General features: G+C 38.3%; 1 protein-coding gene across 3 annotated transcripts in view; it reads right to left on the reverse strand.

The window, feature by feature from the left end:
- The window catches only part of CEMIP2 (cell migration inducing hyaluronidase 2), an 82,059-nt gene that overhangs the window by 43,715 nt on the left and 12,623 nt on the right, over positions 1-25,721 (reverse strand). For all 3 annotated transcript variants that reach the window (XM_005210029.5, NM_001192415.1, XM_059889077.1), the window contains exons 2-8: positions 19,327-19,669; positions 12,564-12,704; positions 11,431-11,992; positions 7,385-7,554; positions 3,438-3,626; positions 1,545-1,714; positions 24-233 (exon numbers count right to left, since the gene is read on the reverse strand). In XM_005210029.5, the coding sequence (XP_005210086.1) occupies positions 24-233; positions 1,545-1,714; positions 3,438-3,626; positions 7,385-7,554; positions 11,431-11,992; positions 12,564-12,704; positions 19,327-19,657 (1,773 nt within the window). In that variant the 5' untranslated portion in view covers positions 19,658-19,669. The remainder of the gene's footprint in view (positions 1-23; positions 234-1,544; positions 1,715-3,437; positions 3,627-7,384; positions 7,555-11,430; positions 11,993-12,563; positions 12,705-19,326; positions 19,670-25,721) is intronic.

A 25,721-nucleotide genomic window follows, 5' to 3' on the forward strand; every position in this document is an offset into this window, starting at 1 on the left:
CAACACAATATGAGGTTACTTACCAGCAAGCCATTTGTCCCATGCACAGTGATGCACCTGGAGAAGCTGTGATGAATAGACAGGCCATCCACAAATGTTGCATGTCTGTACCCTCCTTTGTAATCCACATCTCCACACAGATGAAAATGAACAGGGTACCGCCCCAGGTGCTGCTGACCCATGTGTTTCAATTCCACATGAGAAAGATGGACTGAAGTAAAATTTTTCTTTATCTATAAGATAACCAAAAATCAAACTAACACATAAGCAAAGTAGCTTAGGGTAAAGTAGCTCAGAAGCAAAGTAACAAAATACATTGTTTTTTATTTAAAATATTTATTTGGCTGTATCAGGTCTTAGTTGCAGCGTGCAGGATATTTGTTGGGTGCATGGGCTCTCTAGTTGCCCTGTGGTATGTGGGATCTTAGTTCCCTGAGCAGGGATCGAACCTGAGTCCCCTGCATTCGAAGGCAGACTCTCAACCACTGGATCACCAAGGAAATTCCCCCAAAATATTGTTTTAATAGAAAATATCTGAAGGAGACCAGAAATGAAAGCATCTTTCTTTTACATCCTGTTTTCCTGGATCTCCAGCTCAGAATTTAGCAAATGCTTCTTTACATAAATGAATACTTTAAAGAGTAATAAAAAATAGCCTCTTATTAGGAATCAAGGAAAGGTAACCAGGAAGGCTACAAAAATGATTTTTGTATATATGTGTGGGTTTGTTCAAATATTTTGGTCATTTCCTATCTAGTCTTGTTTTTTCATTTCTATAATCTCCACTGAAGTTTGATAAATAATTATTTCTAAATCCTCCCTCAATGATTTAGTTAGCATATAATGTTGTTTACTTCTGTTTTTTTTTAAAAATGCCTCTATGATCCACAACTTAGGCAGTCTCAATATTTATAAACTCTGGATTTTCAATCACACTACTAAAAACAAAGTCATGACACTGACCAACATTTCAGAAATCAGCATAACAGAAACATAGCCAAAAATAATATCCTACTCACACAAAACTGATTTTATGACACATGTAGCCAAAATGCAGCCCAGGAGTCAAATAGATTAGTAGTACACAGAGCAACATTTAGTACATAAGTGCTCAGTACTTTTATAGAATAAAAAATCTGCATATAAAAAATATCTTTACAGAAACATATCTTGAATATGTACATCACTACTGCTTACCCTTTCATAATATCATGTTTAAAAAAAAAAAAACCTGATCCTTTCAGAGATTGCATGCATGATCCTGAGATTATTTGGTTTTTTTTGTCTTTATAACTGATTCTTCCCAATATAAATTGATTTCCTTCTTCACAGGACAATTCTTAAATGATTTAACTAAGAGTCCAGATCAACTACATGAAGATATAATGTTATCTTTTAATCATCTAAAATCTCCTTGTCATTGAAAAGAGAAATAAAATGTGATTTTAATAGCCATAAAGATGCCACTCCAAAACTTGAAAGCTTTGTCAAACATGTACTTAGCAGTCACAGTTTCAAAGAATTCATTAAATCCTTTTGCCTACCATGACATGTCCTCCAAAGGTATCATAATCAAAGAACTGACACTGATTTTCAGCATAGCATGAGTCTTCCATTTCTCCTCGGATAACAATATTCTGGGTAAGAATTCCAACCTCAGCTCTCATGTCTACACCATCTATAATTTCACCCATGTGCAGGAACTGAGGCGTTTCTGGTCGATGAGGGCAAGGCAAAAATAACATCAGAACAAAGAAAACATAAAACTTATATCAAAAAGACAGTAATGTTTATCTTGTAACTTCAAGACATTATTAAATTTATTGTTTGTTTCCATTCTTTGATACCTCAGAACAAAAGAATCCCAGGAAGCAGAGATTTTATGGATTTTCTGCTCCAATCACCCACACTCAATGCCCTTAACCCTCACTCCCAACTATCAAACCCACACACAGAGAGCTTACTCCTCCCTAAAGTACTGGGTCAGCCAAAAAGTTCCATTTGGGTTTTTCCAGAAGATGTTACATAAAAAATCAAACGAACTTTTTGGCAAAGCCAATAGTTCAGTCTTCTCTTGAACAGCACCAATAATCTGGAAGCTAGCTAAGAATCCATGCTGTCTCTGCTTCCTGTCCATGTGCTCTTGTTCTACTCCCCTGAGGATACATGAATACTCCAGTGCATGCCGTACCTAGGAAAACTAATGATTTTGTAGATGTTGATAATAGGGTGGAAAGTTTTTTTTGCTTCTCCTTCAAAGCTAAAGTAACCTGCATTTGGACATTAACAGTCCAGAAATAACGACCTTTTCTTTCCACTTCTAATGCACATTTAAATCCCCACCTTTACTAAAAACTTAGAAACACTTTACCAATGAGCTTTTATCTGATCTTAACTATACAAACTCAGGAAGGAAAAACACAAATAAACCAAATAATGGAGATTCATTATCATGTATACTTGTTAGGAACAATGGGAATTTCCAAACAAAATTAATGCCAGATGGTATGATGATTTTTTAGTTTTCAGTTTTCTGCTTATGGCCTGTATGGTCAAGAACGAAGAGTACAACACTGAGTGAAGCAGGAAAAAACTGCCAAGTGAGTCAATTTCATTTTTTTTAAAGCAAAAAAGTTTCCTTTAACCTTGAAAGTTCTAAAGTACCCACTGAGTGAGTACTTATTAAATAGTTACTCTAAATTCTTTTGTTTTGTATCATAAATGTGTAATGCATAATTTGTATTACAGAAGCATGGAAAGCAATATAATGAATGAATGCACAATGAATTCCATAACTGAGGCAATGAAGGAAGAAGCTTTGCCTATCACCAGCCTCAAAATAAGTAACTGGTAAATGTCAGTCATCCTTTCTAAACAGAGATTACAGTAAGGATCCCACTGTATATTGCTCTCTCTCAAAAAATACATTCGTCAAGATTATGATAGGAAATGTAGTTTTATGAAAGTATCTTTTCGGTTTCATTTTAAATATTTGTGAGATCTACTTCTGGCCAAGAAAGCAGACACTCAAAGACTGTGAGTTTCATTTTTTTACATAAAAAAGAGACACTTCTATTTAAAAAATAAACCTAGTTTACTATTATCTAATAGCAGAAATTTAATAAAAAAGAAGTTTGAAAGCATCTTCAAAGAAAAAATTCAATCCATCTAGTTTGCATCTCTTTTTTTTTAAACATAGAAACTGGCATAAAAACACTGATTTGTCTATGATACATCATTAATAGCAACATTATTGCTTGATGACTACTTTTATCCAACATCCTCTGGGACTCTAGTGTTCAAAGCTCCCCACTGCTAAGACCTTCAATATTGATGACAATGATGGTGACAATGACGACTCAAGGAAAAACAAAGAATCCCAAGAATCATATCTCAAGAAGAGTGTTTCCCAAGAAGCCTTCTGAGCAGTCTGATACCTTTGACTTTGACCTGGAAGCGGCTGCACTCAGGACAGGGGAGAAGAGTAAACTCCTCTGCTTGGTACATGGAATAGTCCGTGCTTGCGACCACAATCTGATCTCCGGGTTCCCAACTACTAACATCATCCAGCAGGTGCAGTTTTACTCCATCTATGGCCTCTACCCAGAAACCTGAAAAAGAAATACCTAGACCAAAAAGCAAGAAACAAAGTGATTTTTTTTTCTAAAATCAACCCCTTCAACTGATTCACAAATCGAAAGATAAATGTAAGCCAGCAATGCTTCAGTCTGACCCATGCACAGGAAATGATAGGACATGAACACACAGAATCTTAACATTAAATATAAAAGCTGGCCTTAGGTGATTTCTCACTTCTAGACCTCTGCTCATCATTTAGTCTCTGTCTACAGTGTCCATCCACTCTTAATTTACCAACCAAGATACTATTCATCTTATAAAGTTCAGGCAAACCTTTCTGGACTTCCCAAACATCCTCTTGGAAGTAACCATTCCTCCAGTATTCTTATTCTGTTATTTCTCTCTGGTATGATTAGTATCTTTCCAATGGGAAGACAGCTCACCTCCCTGGAAGCGACATCAGTGAAGGGGGCAAAGCACCATGTATTCACTGCTCTGTCTCACAGTGCAGACTCATCAAATGTCTACTGAAGGGATGAGTGTCCCCACGATCATCTGCAAAGGGACCTAAAGGCCACGTGATAGTGCCCCAGGCCAACTCAGCACCTTTCCTGGGGTAACATCAGACATGCAATCCAGGAACTACTAATCACTGATCTTTCCTGAAACCCCCTTCTGAAATTCAGAGTTGGTTCCCAACTAGGCAGATGGAAACTGAAAAGCTGACCCAACATCTCTCTAACTTGCACTCTTTAACATGCAACCAAGTGCAGAAGCTTCTGCACTGCTTCTACACTGTTCCCTGCTTCTCAAAGTGTCCATGATACAACCTGTCATGGTCCCAAACCTGATTTAATGCAAATGAATATGGAATAGATGGAAGCTATGGAAAATATGGAAATGTGGGGAAACACCATATTTCAAAGATATCTGTTTACTATCTGTATTTCAGTATCACCTTTCCAATGAATTGACAAACTACTCTGGGGCTACTTGAAGATACTGACCCTAAAAGTCGATGAGGGACTTCCCTGCTGGTCCAGTGGCTAAGACTCCAAGTTTGCAGTGCTTGGGGACCCAGATTCCATCCCTGGTCGGGATAATATATCCTGCATGCCATAACTAAAGTCCCGCATGCCACAACTAAGAGTTGGTGCAGCCAAATAAATAAAATTTTTTTTTAATTTAAAAAAATATAATAGTCAATAATAGGAATAAAAAAACTCATTTACTTAAGTTAGAGGAATCAAAACGCAAGATATTTAGGCAAGACACAAAGAATAATACAAATATCCTTACAGTCTTAGGGATACCTGATAATACCTAACCTGAGCAAGTTCTGAAATCTGCTCCATTAGACTGATCTACCATGCTTTCCTGTGTCTACAAAGCACCAAAACAAAACAGAAAAAAAAAGGAAGGAACCTAAAAATGTAAAGTGTCTTTTCTTTATGTTTCTTTCACATAAATACTAAAGCCCATAATGGAATTTTGTCTAAATAAAGATAATAACTATCAATGACAGTTAACAATTATTGGGATTTCACATACATAATAACCTTTCATCAAAACAACTTTGAGATAGAGGAACTATTATATGCATTAGAGATAAAAGAAGCAAAGGCCAGGGAGTCTGACTAATAGCTGAAAAAAGAGCCCACAATGAATGCTAATTTAATTCCAGAGTCCAATTTTCCTAACCTCTATATCATTCTTCCTTCCTAAGAACTAAAACAGGCAGGTTAAGAGTAAAGATAAGCCAAAATATCATGGTAGCAATGATAATCACTACCCAAAATTTCAGATTTAACCAAAAAGATTTATCTAAAAAAGGGAAACTAAGAAATATTAACTTTTTTTCATAAAAAATTTCAATGATGTTTTTAAAAAAATTTTCTAAATAAGTTTTAACTTAAAAGATCATTAGAATTTGTTTCTGTTAAAAAAAAAAAAAAGCAAGGTTACATAGAGAAAAATCTGTATTATTCAACAATTCTTCACTTTTTTCTGGATGTAGAAGAAAATCCTTCCTGAGATATCTCCTACTGGCACTAGAACTGGAAGTATGAAAGAAAATACGTTCATCATCCTAGCTTCCTGGAGTGACTTGCTACCTCTTCCAGAAAATAGGAAATACTGAGAACACAGAACACAAACAATATCCTACAATAGATAGCCAGAATGTATACTTTCCCAGAAAAGAGCAGTCATTGGTAATGTGAAAATGTAAGCAAAAGTTCTCACAAAGGAAATGTTGACTCCAAGTTTGTCGTCCTCTGCCTGGAATCTTACTGAAAGAAGTTCCACTAAACTCTTCATGCAAGTCCAAATTCCTGCTCAGAAATATTTCTCATCTACCTATGTTTTTTGCCAGAGGCCAACCATGATGTGGTTGAAAGAATAATAGTCTTGGAGGCAGAGAACTTAGCCTTGATTCCAGTCTCATCCATAAATAGATACCATCTCCTCACCTCAAACTCAGAAGGCTCCTTAAATGGAGCATGTGGAAGTCCCATTATATACCAGGAACTGTTTATCTGTTTGTTTTAAAGCAAAATACTCTTTTTTTAATTACAAGGACACAAAATAGTTATATCCCAAGTCATGTTTGCATTACTGTTAAAACGCTAACCTTTATTGAGTGCTTACTATATACTCTGTGCTAAAAACGTCATATTCTTCATGTTTGATATTCACAGCAGCCCTACGTGGTAGTTCCATTATTATCCCCACTTTCAGATGAAGAAACTAAGGGTTAGGAAGTTAAAGTTATATGCCATCATCATACAGTAAGCAAAAGAGCTGGGACATGAACCTAGGCATTCTGTCTCCAGAAATCCATTTCAGTGAATACTTTGCTACAGTACTGCTAAAAACAGAGGTATGTGGCCAGCCTAAAATAAACCTTTCTGGGTAATTACAGATGTAATAAAGCACCTTTTAATTACTCATTTGACATTAATTTTGGTATAATACTGGCTTGGAAAAGAAAGGTAGTGGGCAAGCACAGACAGGAGACTGCCAATTCACCTGGAGCCAAAAAAATCTAGCAGCAAAATACAGAAATTCTTCAGTGAATTTCCATTAAAAAAAAAGTCAGAGTATCATTGTTAGACATGATAGTTCTTCTGAAAGGTGGATTCTAATTTTCAAAATATGCTCAAGAAAAGTAAAGACCTAAGATAACTTTATAATATATTATTTAAGGAAAGGAAAGCAGGTTAAGACAAAATGAACACTAGGGGAGGGAACATAGATTTTAAATGCTAATTAACTCTGAATGATAGGGTGAAACATTAATTTTAATTTTGTACTTTTCTCCGTTTTCCAGTTTGTCTATAAGATAAACGTAGTAGCTGAATTATCATGGAAACATTGCCAAGAAAATGAGTAATTTGTTTACACAGCGTGTGTTTAAAGGTAATATTTGTCCATACAGCTATATAACAATAAGATCCAAAGTACAAAACCAGTTCACTATCACAGAACATAATAAAAGACAGCTCACATCCAGATTGGTTCGACTGATACTAAATCTAGGAAACAAATCCATTAACCACACCTAATGACTCAAGAATGAAGAACAATGTCCAACTGAGGATGCCTAAACTAGATCATTTTCTAATCCAGAAAAAAAAAGTTTTGTTTCAGCCTAAAAGATCAACTATAGTTGGAAAACTACAGGTTTCTTCTTCAACCGGTTGAGAAATCGAAATAGACTGTCATTTGAATACAATGTCACTTTAAAAAACGTCTGTCACAATACTTACCAACGTATTAACAAGAGTATAAACTGCTCGCCTACCTTCCTTCCATTCACTATAAGCTGTCACAGAGAACTTCTGACCATCCACAGTATAAAATTCTCTTTGGGCGAGAGCCTTCCCTCCACTACTATGATTCTCATAGTTTCTTACAGACTCATTGCAAGAAGTACTGCCACCATCAATGACACCAACCAAAGCCCAAGCTTGCCTAGAAGGAAAAAGAGCAGGTGCAACTGATTATTTGTTATGGTACTGACCCAAATCCCCAACACAGATGTTATGACAGGTGCTATTAATTCTATTTCATTTTTGTCAATCCCTCCAACTCTTTTTCCACATGTGGTTGCAAGTACAAACTTGACTGAAAAAACTGACATCACAGAAGGAAATGCACCTGGATTTTAAATCCCTGTTTGTCCAGTTCTGTAACAGGTGAAACACTGATTACTATGATTTCAATTAATCATTGACTTCCTCAATGCACACTCTTTTCATTCACATTATTTTTTTTTTTTTTACTATTTTTTCTAATCTTCTGGCCACTCAACATGTGGGGTGTCAGTTTCCAACCAGATATGAAACCCGCATCCCTTGCATTAGAGGACAGATTCTTAACCACTGGATCACCAGTGTGTGTTAGTTACTCAGTGTGTCCGACTCTCTGTGACCCCAAGGACTGTAGCCCACCAGGTTCCTCTGTCCATGGAATGCTCCAGGCAAGAATACTGGAATGGATTGCAACTCCCTTCTCCAGGGGATCTTCCCAACCCAGGGACTGAACCCAGGTCTCCTGCATTGCAAGCAAATTCTTTACCATCTGAGCCACCAGGGAAGCCCCCATTTCTTTTTAAAAGATTATTGTCTGGTCTCTTTTCCACTCTTATCTCTGCAATGTTCTCAAAGCTAACTACATAACAGAATCATATGGGAGCTTTAGAAACATATCCAAGCTTAGACCCAGCCCACACCAATGCAACCAACATCTCTACAGGTGGGGCCTAGCATTAGTCTGTTTTAAACTTCCCCAGATGCTCTGACTGTGCAGCCACACTGGAAAACCACCAAGTTAGAGCAGGAGTTCTCAAACCTCATTGGTATCAGAATTAAACGTAAGGCTTGTTAAACCAGACTGCTGGGCCCCACCTTCTGATTGTTTGATGTGGGGCCATAGAATTACTGACAAGTTCCCAGGTGATGCTGATGCTGCTGGTCTGGGAACCACACTGAGAACCTGAGTCACAGGTCAGAGGTTAGAGCAGAAAGTGTCATCTTTGACTGCACACACTGCCAGTGGGGAGCGGGGAGGATGTCCTATGCTTCAGAGATCCTGATGTAAATGATGTACAGTGGGTCCTGGGCATGGGACTTTTTAAGATCTCAGATGTGAAAACAAAGCTGAGACCACTGGGTTATTAGTTTAATATTATTAAAGCTATAGAATCACTATTCAACAAGTTTTTAATTTTATATGCTTTATAACTATTTGTTGAAAGCATACACTTGAAAAACACCATTTTATTACTGTGATACTGTGATAAACATTCCAGGGACTTTGCTCAAGCTTATGATCAAAGTCAATTCAAAAAAAAGAAAGAAAGAAAGAACAAAGACAAAACATCAGAAAATTAGCCTTAAGACTCCTGGTTTAAAACATGAAAAGAAAAATCTCAACTTCCTATTGTAGGGGGAAAAAATGCCAAATATAATCTATGCTAGACAGATGGCTGGATATTCACAGATGAAAGTTAACCAATGCATGCCTACATCCTTACAAATCCCACACCCGCCCCTGCATGGATTAGCTACTCTTTGGCTGACTGTGCTTTATAGCTCTATTTATATTCTTTGATACAGCAGAAAGAATCAAATGAAGAATGCTTCAATTTATTATCTCCTATATGAGGGAAGGAGAGGAAGACTATCAGAGGCTTCCTTTATTTACCAGAACTGCCTCAGCAACTATTAAACAATGTTCTATTCTACTGACACTATCTCCAAAACACTCCTACTTCCCTCCTCCACTTGAGGAAAATTTCAACGTGCCAGAACATTATCTTCAAAGGGGCATGTTTATGTACCCTGGAGATAATGGCAATGCAAAGGAACATTGGCAAAGGATCACAATTCTAATTTCTCCGTCAAATCAGCCACAATATTTTAAAAGGAATTTGAAAACAATAGGGAGAAGATTACCCCAAAAGTTAAACAAAACATTCAGAGCTAATGATCACACAAATCTAGAACAATAATGACATAAAGAAACAAAAGTTACTATCTCTGGTACTACTGGATAATGAAATAGAGTGGGTATCTGAGCAGACCATGCTTTCACTCCTAGGTCTATCAATTACAGAAATACCTGCACATGAGCATGAAGAGAAGCTCCAGTACTTTGGCCACCTGATGCAAAGAGTCGACTCATTAGAAAAGACTGTTGCTGGCAAAGACCGGGGGCAAGAAAAGAAGGGGGCGACAGAGGATGAGATGGTTGGATGACATCACTGACTCACTGGACATGAGTTTGAGCAAACTCCGGGAGATAGTGAAGGACAAGGAAGCCTGCATACTGCAGTTCATGGGACCGCAGAGTGGGACATGACTTAGCGACAGAACAACAACAAATATTCCCTGTGTGAGTAAAAAGAGTTTTAAAACCATTACAGACCCTTTTTCTTCACTAATTTTTGTCTTAACTTTCTCTACAACTTCTACAGATAATATTCCATTCCAACACTAACCAAAGGAAAAAATAATAACTAGATAAATCAACCATCAAAGGAAAAAAAGAGAAACTAGATCATTTCAACATGCCAGTTTTGAAGTTCTCTAACTTTTCACTGCAGATATCCCCTGACTTTATTGTGAACAGTAAGCAGAAAACTTCTGTTTTCTTTGTAAATGTTGAGCCAGCTACTTCCCCAGAACTGCATTAAGAAATCATGATTAACCAGAATATGGCACAAGAAGACAAGAATAAATTATAGGAATGAATACTACTATTTGGATGAACTTCCTAGGCCTCCAACTTGTGCCAGGGTCTCATAGGACAGTGCCAATCAAACAAGACTCAAATTAAAGGATTCAAAAAACAAAAGAAAAAAAGAGAAAGAAAGAAAAGAAAAAGAAACCTGTGCATGTTCCACCCCTCTTCATGCTTTTAAGACAACTTTTACACCTTAGCTCAGAATGGGGCCCTAAGCCCTGCCGTCCCTGGGATTCTCCAGGCAAGAACACTGGAGTGGGTTGCCATTTCCTCCTCCAGTGCATGAAAGTGAAAAGTGAAAGTGAAGTTGCTCAGTTGTGTCCGACTCTTAGCGACCCCATGGACTGCAACCTACCAGGCTCCTCCGACCATGGGATTTTCCAGGCAAGAGTACTGGAGTGGGGTGCCATTGCCTTCTCCCTTCCAACTCATAAGGTGCCTCAATTAGCCTGAATTTCATATGATCTTCAGAAGATACTATAAGAAGGAAGTCAATTTCCTTAAACTGATTGTTTTTCAGAACCACACTCCTGTTCTTAATTTTTCACAAGTTCAATGCTAAGATTCACAAAGTGTTTCGTAAATCAAAGCTTTGAAAAGAGCTTTGTAACCAGTATTCTGTCCTCCAATTCAAAGCAAGAGGCAACCAGACTTCCAAATTGTAGAGGCCATTCTGACACCTGACTTTCTCCATCACACTCTCCTCTCATACAGACACAGATTCAAATATGCAGGGGGAAGGAAAGTAAAAAAAAGATATGTATGGGGCTTCCCTGGTAGTCCAGTGGTTTGGAGTCCACCTACCAATGAGGGGAACATGGGTTTGATCCCTGGTCCAGGAGGATCCCACCAGCCAAGGGGCAACTGGGCCCTCAAGCCACGACTACTGAGCCTGAGGGCCCTAGAGTCTGTGCTCCGCAACGAGAGAAGCCACCACAATGAGAAACCCAAGCACCACAGCTAGAGAGCAGCCTCAGCTTGCCACAACTAGAGAAAGCCCTTGCAGCAAGGAAGACCCAGCACAGTCAAAATTAAATAAATAAAAAATTGTAAAATATATCTCCATGCTAAAAAAAAAAAAAAAAAGATATGCATGCCTACCTGTAGCCCAGCCCTTGGATCAGCTTACTTCCCAGCCGGTCCTGGATCATTTGTATGGTTCCTTGTAAGAGGCTTTTAACAGCTGAATCTCCAACAGCTATGGCAACAATCCGTCCCGGATCCTGGTCTCTCAGGAATTTCTGAAGTCGCCTACTTTCATTTTGGAATTCATGGGTATCAAATCTCTCAATTTCCAAAATTTTGGCTGTGTCTTGATCAATGACCCTCACATTGAGGCCCCTGGAAAAGTCCTTTTTAAAGGCATAGGAGCCAAAGGTCAAGCCTGAAGAATTCAGAGTTCTCACCAACAATGTCCATGATGCCTTCTGTGTCCCATGTAATTCCAGTGTCCCGCCGGCTTCCACACCAATAAATTTTTTGCCAAATGTTGGCATACTTTCACCTTCATCTGACTTGCCATACAAGGCAATTGTCGCTTTGGATTTATAGCGGCATTTTTCTGCTCCAATATGAAGCGCCCCACCATCCTTGATCAGGATGTAATGAGTCCTCAAAGTAATATTTCTGGATCCATCTTTATCATCCCCAAATACAAGCAGTCCTGCAGGGAATAACACTAAGTAAGCCAGTTTCTGAAATATCTTTCTAAGATACAGAAAAATAGCTTTCATCTTAAGAGGGGAAAAAAGCACTTCCGCAGTTAAGTTGGGAAAAAGAATTTACTAAAAGTCTGCTTAGGAAATTGAATCTGTTTTAAAAACAAAGAAGTGGAGAATTCATATCTCAACACCCTAAACATGCCCATGTGTAAGAATTTCAATCCATTCACTTTAAAGGTAAATCATTTCTAGAAAAATATCTAAGACTCTACAAATCTGAATCTCATTTTTACCTATATTAACCTACATTAATTCTCTCATCACTCTCCATAGTTGTAACAAAGATTTAGCTATGAGAAATGACCTTCTGGAGCTCTTTCTTTCTGTATAAATCAACGGTCTTGACTTGAGTGATTCCTAAGGCCCTTCTCGCTGTTGAATTCTACAGTTCTAACTTAGGAATCTTTCCTGTCTCCACAGTTAGAGTGACACCACATTCTAAATGCCAACGATAGTTTTCTACATAAAGAACATCAAGTGTTGCTGTTCCCATAGACAGGGACCGTTACTTACCTCCATCCTGAATAACTATAGAATTCACTGTGGCATCTGAGGTCAGACGAAACATATCTCCTTCCTTGATAACAACTTGTTTTGCAGAATCTTGTCCTGGATCCCAGTTCCTGAGACGGGGGTTTTGATCTGGGCAATTCTCTATAAAACAAAGCAACATCAATACCCCATTAAACCAACAAGACACAAAAATACCTTTAGCCAAATTCAAGTACTGCTGTTGTTTATTGCAACTTACAAGTAATGGGCTGACATATTTTCATTTCTTTCCATAATGATGGAATTCCTACCCCATCCCACCAAGCAGAGCTATGTCAAATCCTTTACTTCCTCAAAACATAAAAAAGGTTTCACCACAAAACCAAGTTGCTGCCATCTAGTTTGGGTCAGAGTCCAGTAAAAACCGAGTTCCCCTGAACTATCTACTCTGGAAACAAATCAACAGTAAGAGGTAAAACTGAATTGTGTTTAGAAAAGAAAAGAAGTTCACAACACACTGATTAAAAAAAAAAAAAAAACAGGAAAATTGCTAAGCAATATGTATATTAGGTCTTCCCAGGTTCCTTCCTATGCATGGTGAATCATAAAGCAGGTGATAATGGGACTTCCTTCATCACAAAGGCAGCTGCTGATAAACAGCGGTATCTTCAGACACGTACATTTCCCCAACAAAACTGCAAGAGGCAAATGGTCAAAAATATGACTTCTCATTTTCAGAGATGAGGAAACTACAGATTAGAGAAGCCAAACCCAAGACTACTCAGCAAGTTGAGTGATATGAAAGTTCCCCTTTAAGAAATGAGGTTTACTTTCCTTGCAGTGTTCCTTTGCTACAATTTGCCTCCTGAATACATGATTGATGAAAATTAAAAAGTATTTTGCATTGCCAAAGCTATTTAATGCATGAGACCTTTCATTTCTGCTACAATTTGGAAGAGGGAGGAAAAAATATCACACCAATTTTTTAAAATTTATTTTTAATGTTAGGATAATTACAATATTGTGTTGATTTCTCCCATACATCAACATGGATCAGCCACAGATATATATATGTCCTCTTCCTCTGGAGCCTGCCTCCCACCTCTCACCCTATCCTACTCCTCTAGATTGTCACAGAGTCCTGGAGTTTCCTGAATCATACAACAAATTCCCACTGACTATTTTACATATGTTAGTGTATATGTTTGGAGAAGGCACTGGCGACCCACTCCAGTACTCTTGCCTGGAAAATCCCATGGATGGAGGAGCCTGGTAGGCTGCAGTCCATGGGGTCGCCAAGAGTCGGACATGACTGAGCGACTTCACTTTCACTTTTCACTTTCATGCATTGGAGAAGGAAATGGCAACCCACTCCAGTGTTCTTGCCTGGAGAATCTCAGGGACGGGAGCCTCATGGGCTGCTGTCTATGGGGTTGCACAGAGTCAGACACGACTGAAGCGACTTAGCAGCAGCAGCAGCAGCAGCAGCGTATATGTTTTCATGCTACTCTCTCCATTATCACATCAATTTTGACCAATTAATGACCAAGTATAATTATGGAGGACCAATTTGTCCACTCTGGACTAGATAGTGTAAAATTCATAAAGTTTATAATACATAAAATTTAGAATGAGCTCACAGCCCTTAGAGTTTTGTATGAAATAATACTGAAAAATATGGTAGTTTCTTTAGATGCAAAAAAGCTCAGAGAAAGGAGAGGTGGTGCTAGAGTAACTGAGAGAGCTTCAATAGAGCAGACCTAGATCCCCAAAGAGTGGACAGAATTTAAATAAGAGGAGCATGAAGGGGAGATATGAATACTAGAGATGCAAATATCCCTTGTGGTCCAAGTCCATTTGGTTGCTCATTTAGAATAGCCAGATGTCACCTACATTTAAACTAAGCAAAGATTAGAAAGGACAGGATACACTTGTATGAAGGTGGAAGGTATATACTACAGGATAATGTGAGAAAAAGTAGAGATACTTCATACATCACAAAGACACAGTTTTTTATAGGAAGTAAATTGTGATTCCTCATTTTGAACTTGCACACCACCAATGCAAACATCTATTTCTAAGCATTCATGTTGGTTTATGCTTTCTCTTTGAGGTGACAGTAACCACTACCATTAAAACTAGTCCTACTAGGTAAGACCTTGGCAATTACTTCATGGAATTAATTTTTGTCCTAGCAGCTTCATAATCATTGATATTTAATTCTGATAAATCAATGGTCATCACTAATATACTAAGAATAGTCAAACTTTTCAAAGAAACAAGAAATGTCTTGAATTCATTCTGACTTAATATTGAGGATTTCTTGAGCTTTTCTTGTACCTCCCTCTCTACCCATAAAACATTTAACTGGAATTCTCCATCATATTACAAGCAAATGTAGGTCCCAAGAAACAAGCAATGGACCCAGTTAGAGAAGAAAATTCAGAAGGAATCTAATCTCAAAAGATCTAAAGCCTACTATAATAATTATATAATTCCCCTTAATTGTTTATAAATATTTATAATATTTATATTATATTCACTAAAAATTTTTTATCACCCAAAATTCCGATCTGTTTTTTTCCAGTAAAGTACATTTAATGAGAAAACATGTAGTCTGCAGAAAGCATCAAAAAATAGCTTAGCCAGCCCCACCTTCTTGGCTACCCACTTATTGAATAGTGGGATCCATTATTAAAGTTATGTAACAGCAGTAACCACAGTAGGGCTGATTCTGAAATATTTCAGCACCAGATCTTTCCACTGATATTCTGCCCTTATGCTGCCAAAATGTGAAACTAAAAAATGTTGAGTCAAGGAACCACATCACCAATTCACTGTCTTAGCTGGAATATGAAAATGTCAATTAAAGCCACAGATTTTAGCTCTGATTTTCCATAATCTAGCATCCATTTACTGCAGATTGCTTGGAAAGAATGAATCAACAGCAGTGAACATAGTTATTTCTCTGGAGAAAAGAGGAAAGAAGTCAATGGTATGTGCAATGAAAAGCAATGTTGCAAGTTCTTTATGTGGTCCACTGGCTTGGCCAACAAAGATGTTGAGAGACACCTCAACATCACTGTATCATACTGAATGAAGTATAAGTCAGAAAGAGAAAAACAAATATTTTATATTAACACAAAACATAGAATGTAGAAAAAATGGCATAGAGGAACTTATTTGCAAAGCAGAAATAAGAGACATATCAAGGCAGCAAGGTAGGGTGGGATGGACTGGGAGACTGGGATTGACATACATACATTACAGTGTATAAAATAGATAACTAATGAGAACCAACTGTATAGCAAAAGGAACTCTACTTAATGCTCTATGGTGACCTAAATGGGAAGGAAATCCAAGGAAGAGGGGAATACATGTATACACATGGCTGATTCACTTTGCTGTATAGCAGCAACTAATAACTAACACATTATAAAGCAACTACACTCAAAAAAAAAAAAAAAAACACATATACATTAAAAAAATAAAAAGTCAAATGAACATCTCTCTTACTTCAGGTATACTTTTTCACAAGTATTGACATTATCTCCCCCTAAACCTTAAAGTCTTTAAGACCCTTAAATCACCCATGAAAACTAAATAGACTAATGTTTCTAAAGTCTTATAACCAGTAAGTCAAAGTGTACTAGTGACTCAGTAATGTTCAACTCTTTGCAACCCCATGGACTCTATCCCACCAAGATCCTCTGTCCATGGGATTCTCCAGGCAAGAATACTGGAGTGGGTAGCCATTCACTTCTCCAAGGGATCTTCTCAACCCAGGGATCAAACCCAGGTCTCCTGCATAGCAAGCAGATTCTTTACCATCTGATTCATTCCAGGGAAGCCTATAACCAGTAAAGGAAAGTAAAGGAAAGTGAAGTCGCTCAGTCGTGTCCAACTGTTTGTGACCCCAGGGACTATAGCTACCAAGCTCCTTGGTCCATGGGATTTTCCAGGCAATAGTACTGGAGTGGATTGCCATTTTTCTCAAATGTTATATCCATTTAAGAAGGCACTAATTCACCTAGAGCCAGATGTCCTGGAGTGTGAAGTCAAGTGGGCCTTAGAAAGCATCGCTATGAACAAAGTTAGTGGAGGTGATGGAATTCCAGTTGAGCTATTCCAAATCCTTAAAGATGATGCTGTGAAAGTGCTGTACTCAATATGCCAGCAAATTTGGAAAATTCAGCACAGGCCACAGGATTGGAAAAGGTCAGTTTTCATTCCAATCCCAAAGAAAGACAATGCCAAAGAATGCTCAAACTACCACACAATTGCACTCATCTCACACGCTAGTAAAGTAATGTGCAAAATTCTCCAAGCCAGGCTTCAGCAATACGTGAACCGTGAACTTCCAGATGTTCAAGCTGGTTTTAGAAAAGGCAGAGGAAACAGAGATCAAATTGCCAACATCAGCTGGATCATGCAAAAAGCAAGAGAGTTCCAGAAAAATATCTATTTCTGCTTTATTGACTATGCCAAAGCCTTTGACTGTGTGGATCACAAGAAACTGTGGAAAATTCCTCAAGAGATGGGAATACAAGACCACCTGACCTGCCTCTTGAGAAACCTATATGCAGGTCAGGAAGCAACAGTTAGAACTGGACATGGAACAACAGACTGGTTCCAAATAGGAAAAGGAGAACGTCAAGGCTGTATATTGTCACCCTGCTTATTTAACTTCTATGCAGAGTACATCATGAGAAACGCTGGACTGGAGGAAGCACAAGCTGGAATCAAGATTGCCGGGAGAAATATCAATAACCTCACATATGCAGATGACACCACCCTTATGGCAGAAAGTAAAGAGGAACTAAAAAGCCTCTTGATGAAGGTGAAAGAGGAGAGTGAAAAAGTTGGCTTAAAACTCAACATTCAGAAAACTAAGATCATGGCATCTGGTCCCATCACTTCATGGGAAATAGATGGGGAAACAGTAGAAACAGTGTCAGACTTTATTTTTCTGGGCTCCAAAACCACTGCAGATGGTGACTGCAGCCATGAAAATTAAAAGACGTTTACTCTTTGGAAGGAAAGTTACGACCAACCCAGACACCATATTCAAAAGCAGAGACATTACTTTGCCAACAAAGGTCCGTCTAGTCAAGGCTATGGTTTTTCCAGTGGTCACGTATGGATGTGAGAGTTGGACTGTGAAGAAAGCTGAGCACCGAAGAATTGATGCTTTTGAACTGTGGTGTTGGAGAAGAGTCTTGAGAGTCCCTTGGACTGCAAGGAGATCCAACCAGTCCATTTTAAAGGAGATCAGTCCTGAGTGTTCATCAGAAGGACTGATGCTAAAGCTGAAACTCCAATACTTTGGCCACCTCATGCGAAGAGTTGACTCACTGGAAAAGACTCTGATGCTGGGAGGGATTGGGGGCAGGAGGAGAAGGGGACGACAGAGGATGAGATGGCTGGATGGCATCACTGACTTGATAGACGTGAGTTTGAGTAAACTCCGGGAGTTGGTGATGGACAGGAAGGCCTGGTGTGCTGCGATTCATGGGATCACAAAGAGTCAGACACGACTGAGCAACTGAACTGAACTGAATTCAACAAAAATCTGTTGTAGACGATTAAAAAATGCAGACCAATATGGTGCTAATCCTGGTGGCCTAGTCTGCTTTCTCCATAGCTTTGAGCCCTTTGGTTTTTAGAGATGGATGGGATGTATTATAAGGCCAGTCTTTATTGCTACTGGGGTTTCCCAGGTGGCTCAGAGGCAAATAATTTGCCTGCCAATGAAGGAGACGTTGGAGATGTAGGTTCGATCCCTGGGTTGGGAAGATCCCTGAAGGAGGAAATGTCAACCCACTCCATTATTCTTGCCCGGGAAATCTCATGGACAGAGAAGCCTGGCGGGCTACAGTCCATAGGGTTGTAAAGAGTCAGGCACGACTAAGCACACATACATTTTAGCAACACAATATTGAGACTGACTGACAATATCATTCAAAGTACTGCTATGTTACCAACTCAAAAAGCAAAAACCATTTAAGAAATTAAAATCTTCCTAAATGAAGTTTAACTATGAAGCCAAGTGTATCAGAACTTATACCTACTAATGGATATTTTCCTTTAAGGATATACGTTATTCCTCAAAAAATACTGGGAGCTTCTTTTGGAACTGTCCCCTCAACTGGTTTCAAATGGCAGAACACAAATCCTATTGCTTTCACTTTTTTCCCCCAATTAAATGTACTTTATCCCTGCATTTAGTAATTCTTAAGACTTCCCTGGTAGCTCAGATGGTAAAGCGTCTGTCTACAATGTGGGAGACCTGACTTCGATCCCTGGGTCGGGAAGTTCCCTGGAGAAGGAAATGGCAACCCACTCCAGTACTCTTGCCTAGAAAATCCCATGGACGGAGGAGCCTGGTGTCCATGGGATTGCAAAGAGTCGGACACGACTGAGCAACTTCACTTTCCCTTTTAGTAATTCTTATTACTAAAAACTTGTGGCAATCTGAAAATTTACTACAAAAGATGAAATTGTGCCGCCACAAGATTTCAGTAAAGACTCTTAATATTACTGTTTTGAAAAGAAATGTTCCAAGAAGGTCTTGAGCCCTGGGGCAAAGTGGCAAAATGGAAAGGAAGAGCAATCTTTTTATCATTTTCAAGGGATTCCTTTAACAATTGCTCTCATTCATAAGAAGTTATAGCTCCTATTACCTAGTTATATATAAGTTAGCTAGAGCCAAGTTAAGATAACAAAAGATTTTTCAGAGTTTATTCTATCTCCTTCCCTTCTTTCTTCTCCTATATGCACTCACCATCTGGAGCATATTTTGAGGATATTCCTAAAATGACTGCAAGTGCAACAAAAAATGAAAAACTAGTAATAGCGAAGCAAATGAAAGTATTTTTGTGCCTCTTCTGCTTTCGGCGCTCTCTCTGGACTTGCTGTTCCTCAGATGAAAAACCAAAGCTGGCCTGGGCTTCCTGTCGGATGGAGGTAAATTTGGCTGAAGCTTGGCTCTTTGGAGGAGGAGGGGGACGCAGTGGGACAACCTTCCCTGGAACATAGCCAGATGAATGATGGCTGTTTCCATTCTGAGGTTGCAGGAAAGCAGGGGAGTGTCCCCTGGAATTAGTGGCATGCATGATACACTGTCACTGTGAAAAGAAACAGAAAAAAAAAAAATTTAGGCTCAGAAATGTGAGAACTGTAATGCCTTTGTTTTTAGTGTGGTAAAATATATATAACATGAAACTTAGCATTTTAACCATTTATAAATGTATAATCCAGCGGCATTAAGCACATTCACAATGTTGTACAACCATCACAATCATCCATTTCCAGGGCATTTTCATCATCCCAAACAGAAACTCTGTACCCATGAAGCAAAAACATCTCCCTCCTTCTCCCCAGTCACCACTGTAATGACTTTTTTGAAAATATCAAGTCAGCTTACATCCTGATATATTAAACTATGTCAACAATCACCTTCAGTGATCTACTTCTAACACCACTGCTTCTCCACTCTACACACTATAATCACCTGATAATGTTAATGCCCAATGCCACACCCCAAATATTGTCAGGAGGCAAGCCACCATAGCTTTTAAATGACACAGATTTTCTAATGGGCATCTTGGTTGAAAACCACTGTTCTAGGGCAGCTTTTCTCAACTGTGCATAAGATTCACAAGGGAAGCTTGTTAAAGAAGTATATTCCTAGGCTCTCCACCCCACTGATTCTGGCTCAGTGGGTGGAAAGTGGGCCCTGGAGTTTATATTTTTAAAATGTACCTTGGTGACACTGAATCAGGTGTTCACCCTTGAGTATAATTACTGTAAAGCTCTTCAAACGGAAGTTAAAGTCCATCTGTCAAAGGACCACAAGGTGGAACCACAAGTTCCAACAGGCAAGCATACATGTTTCAGTTCAGTTCAGTTCAGTCACTCAGTGGTGTCTAACTCTTTGCAACGCCATGGACTGCAGCACACTAGGCCTCCTTGTCCATCACCAACTCCTGGATGGAGCTTGCTCAAACTCATGTCCATTGAGTCAGTGATGCCATCCAACCATCTCATCCTCTGTCATCCCGTTCTCCTCCTGCCTTCAATCTTTCCCAACATCAGGGTCTTTTCAAATGAGTCAGTTCTTCTCATCAGGTGGCCATAGTAATGGAGTTTCAGCTTCAGCATCAGTCCTTTTAATAAACATTCAGGACTGATTTCCTTTAGGAAGGACTGGTTGGATCTCCTTGCAGTCCAAGGGACTCTCAAGAGTCTTCTCCAAAACCACAGTTGAAGAGCATCAATTCTTCTCCGCTCAGCTTTCTTTATGGTCCAGCTCTCACATCCATACATGACTACTGGAAAAACCAAAGCTTTGACCAGACGGACATCTGTTGGCAAAGTAATGTCTCTGCTTTTTAATACACTTTCTAGGTTGGTCATAACTTTTCTTCCAAAGAGCAACGTCTTTTAATGTCATGGCTATAGTCACCATCTGCAGTGATTTTGGAGCCCCCCATAATAAAGTCTGTCACTGTTTCTATTGTTTCCCCATCTATTTGCCATGAAGTGATGGGACTGGATGCCATGATCTTCCTTAATGTTGAGTTTTAAGTCAGCTTTTTCACTTCTTCTTTTACCTTTATTGAGAGGCTGTTTAGTTCCTCTTCACTTTCTGCCATAAGGGTGGTGTCATCTGCATATCTGAGGTTATTGATATTTCTCTCTGCAATCTTGATTCCAGCTTGTGCTTCATCTAGCCCGGCATTTTGCATAATATACTCTGCATGCTGCTGCTGCTTCAGTCGTGTCCAACTCTGTGCGACCCCATAGACAGCAGCCACCAGGCTCCCCCATCCCTGGGATTCTCCAGCTAAGAATACTGGAGTGGCTTGCCATTTCCTTCTCCAATGCATGAAAGTGAAAAGTGAAAATGAAGTCGCTCAGTTGTGTCCGACTCTTCGCGACCCCATGGACTGCAGCCTACCAGGCTCCTCCATCCATGGGATTTTCCAGGCAAGAGTCCTGGCGTGGGGTGCCATTGCATAGAAGTTAAATAAGCAGGGTGATACTATACAGCCTTGACATATTCCTTTCCCAATTTGGAACCAGTCGTTGTTCCATTTTCCATTCTAACTATTGCTTCTTGACCTGCATACACATTTCTCAGGAGGCAAGTAATGTGGTCTGGTATTCCCATCTCTTTCAGAATTTTCCATAGTTTGTTGTGATCCACACAGTCAAAGGCTTTGGCATAGTCAATAAAGCAGAAATAGATGTTTTTCTGGAATCCTCTTGCTTTTTCTATGATCCAGTGGATGTTGGCAATTTGATCTCTGGTTCCCCTGCCTTTTCTAAATCCAGCTTGGATATTTGGAAGTTCACAATTCATGTACTGTTGAAGCCTGGCTTGGAAAATTTTGAGCATTATTTTACTAGTGTGTGAGATGAGTGCAACTGTGCGGTAGTTTGAGCATTCTTTGGCATTGTCTTTCTTTGAGAATGGAATGAAAACTGACCTTTTCCAGTCCTGTGGCTACTGCTGAGTTTTCCAAATTTGCTGGCCAATTGAGTGCAGCACTTTAACAGCATCATCTTTTAGGATTTGAAGTAGCTCTGCTGGAATTCCATCACCTCCACTAGTTTTGTTCATAGTGATACTTCCTAAGGCCTACTTGACTTAACACTGCAGGATGTCTGGCTTTAGGTGAGTGATCACACCCTTGTTGTTATCTTGGTAATATAACTTATTTTTAACCATGCTATCACTTAATAGCCTGTGAATTCACTTAATGAGAAAGTCTATACTATCTTTTTAAATACTGAAATTTTGTTTTAAAAAATAGCAGGCATTCAAATATCATGTTTAAGATGGTTTTAAAAAATAGTGAACTCCGGGAGTTGGTGATGGACAGGGAGGCCTGGCGTGCTGTGATTCATGGGGTCACAAAGAGTCAGACACAACTGAGCGACTGAACTGAACTGAACTGAACATTGCTAGAGCACTTCCTACCTGGTCCTGTTCTAAACACCTTACATGTGTTAACTCACCTAACACATTTAATACAACAAATCTATGAATAGGTGCAATTATCCCCATTTTACACACCAGAAACTGAGGACTAGAAAAGTTAATTAGCTAGTTTACAGAGAACCAGGACTTGAACCTAAGAATGTTGACTAACAATTACACTAAGGTGTCTTCCAAAACACTTGTGAGACAGTAATTTCAAAGAATCCATTCTGCAAGGGTATAACCAGAACTGTGTTGAGTCTGAAAGGGCACTTTAGTATTCTCAGAACTTCTTCATGTAGAAGTCTACCAGACTATATATAATTCTTTCTAATCTAAGAGAACCTGACACAAACGCAAAAAGGCAGTCCTTTTTACTTTCTATATTCTTTATATTAAGCATTTAGTTTTTGAATAAAAGAATAAGTTTTAAATGAAACCTGACTCCAATTTTGTCAAATGAAACAGAAGGGGGCCAGGAGGGAGAAAAAGAGAAAGAATGGAAGAAGGGAGGGAGGGGGGAAAAGCGAAAGAAGCCTTGTCATTTAATGTTCTTACTGCAACAGCTGTGGATAAATAAGAAACATGATGTTCACTACTTCCCCTCCTTAACAACTGTAGCATCTCAGAGTCACCTGACTTCATTCAATACTCTTACAATTAATCCCCCTCATCCCCTGCCAAAACAACAAAAAAGGGTACCTCTAAACTGCTCTAAACTACAGCAAATCCACTAAACACAAAATGTGACCAATTAAAGAAGCCACAAATAAGTGTTCCCAGGACCCAAACGACCTGGAAATTAATGGGGACAGAAAGGGAATCTAATCAGGAATTGATGCTGATTTTACATGGGGCAAAGAACATTCTGAGAGTCAGTGTGTCTGTCAAAAGCACTTGGTTTGTGGAGTTTGATTTCTGACCAAAAGTAATTATTTAGATGAAGCTTAAGCTCCATAACAAAGGGAAAACAACATGATTCAAGGTGCTATTGAAGAAACTGCTGCATGTGCCAAGCAGCAGAACAAAATAATGGATACATCCTGCTGGAACAAATGAGAAAGTATGACAAAGACCCCTTTATGATCATCCATTAACAAAGAAAGGACTAAACTAGATATTTTTGAGTGCCAGGCTCACCAGGGTGAGAGGGGAATCAGACTATAATCTCCTCTGAAAGAGAGTGGGACTCTTTTATTTGAAGCTGCAATCATCTGAAACTTTATTGTTTCAGGGTGAGAAAGGCTGTTATTACTTAACAGGCTGGAGGCCCCTTTCGTGGGAGATAATGTCTCCAGATGTACCCACAACAACAACAAAGGCACTGAGAGGCTCAATGAAATCACCATCCCACTTGGAAAAAATTTTGTCTTCACACTCACAAAATGGTATCCTAACATGAAATTTCACATGGTGTTAATCACAAACTGACACGATCAATAAATCAGAAATAATCATGATGTGTTTTCCCTATAAATCTTCTCAACAACAATATATATTTTTTCTAAATATTCTGAGCCCATTAGCTCTATTTTACTGAAAAACATGAAAATACATAGTAATAAATACAATCACTGTTTTCCTAAATTATAAATTATTGCAACTATATTTAAGAGTAAATTTACAAGAAAATAATCATATATGCAGATTATAATCTCTATTATGATTTTACAATATATAAGACAAATACATTGCTTTAGGATTTCACTTTACATTTACGAGTTTAGTTTAGGATTGGTATTATAAATTAATTACTTTAAAATATATTAATTGCTAGTTATAGCTTTCAATAATTCATGGGAAAAAATGACATTTCACTCATTCAATAAACAATTGTGAGCTCTTGCTGTCATTAGAGAATTGTGGTAGAACTATGGGTGAAAAGACAAAAGATATACAGCATCCCCAAGAAATGCAATTCCTAAATTCAATTTTATTTATTTACTTTTAAAAATTATCCCAAGTATTTATTTTAAGAGTATTTGCACAAGTGAAACAGTATAAAATTTTGAACACTATTATACATAGAGTCCTAAATCCAATTTTTAAATCCCTTGCTTGAAGGAAGAGTGAAATTGACCAAGGAAATATTGTAAAATACTGTGAGAGGTACTCAGGCTGTTCAATCCAAAAGGTTGTTTGCATTGGTTTGAGTCTGATGTCCCCAAAACAGAGACCTAATAGAGGAAAGAGGATGAAGAGTTTCCCCCAGTCTTTCACGCTTTACTCAAGGTGAGCATTAGGTGTCACTTTAAAATTTTTACTACAGCCTGAAGTTTCTACTTAATACACTGTTCATTTGTTTATATCACCTGTCATTTTTAAAAGGACTGTATTTCTAGTGGAAAGCGCACAGAATACAGAAGGAACACACCAAGATTTTAAGAGTTATTACAGACTGTGTTAAACCTCTAAATGCAGAAAATCCATAATGAACAATAATCCAAGTCATTCATATCAAATTTGGAAATACACTTTAAAAAGGTTCTGAAGCATAACTTTTGGTATTTAGATGTTCCTTGGAAGAATTATCTCATGAGTATTTATTTCCTGGATGATTAAAAAACTTAGTAGCCCAAAAAGCTTGGTAGTACTTAATTAAAAATAAAATCATGCAATTAAAAATCTGCACAGGGGATTTAGGCAAAATTTAAAGTAGATAATGAAAGAAATTATTAAAAATATGAAAAAATCATATCAACCTAAAGATCTGTAAATGCTGAGAAAAAAGGGAAGTATTTTAAAACCTAGTACTTCTGTCAAATTCTCGGTTGTCCTCACACACACACACACACAATCTTAAAAATTTGCTGTTATTTAAAATAAAATTCTTTTCTTGTACAAAAAGAGTATACCCTCAAACAGAAACTGCGGGAGGGGCTTATGCAGTTGGTAAGAGAATTCAATTAATTTATTTAGTTATAAATTAAAATAATCTCAGAAAGTAATTAATATATTTTGAAATTTCAATAACATTCAGTTCAGTTCAGTTCAGTCACTCAGTCATGTCCAACTCTTTGCGACCCCATGAATTGCAGCATGCCAGGCCTCCCTGTCCAGGAGATCATAGTTTTGGGTTTATATGATTTATTAAAAAGGTGCATGATGTTAAGAAAATTGAAATATCCCCCTATAAAATTTTCAAACATTGTGCTATTTCATCCATGACACCTTCTCAGGATTCCACAATA

The sequence above is a fragment of the Bos taurus genome, chromosome 8, assembly GCF_002263795.3.
Source record: "Bos taurus isolate L1 Dominette 01449 registration number 42190680 breed Hereford chromosome 8, ARS-UCD2.0, whole genome shotgun sequence".
NCBI classification, from domain to species: domain Eukaryota; kingdom Metazoa; phylum Chordata; class Mammalia; order Artiodactyla; family Bovidae; genus Bos; species Bos taurus.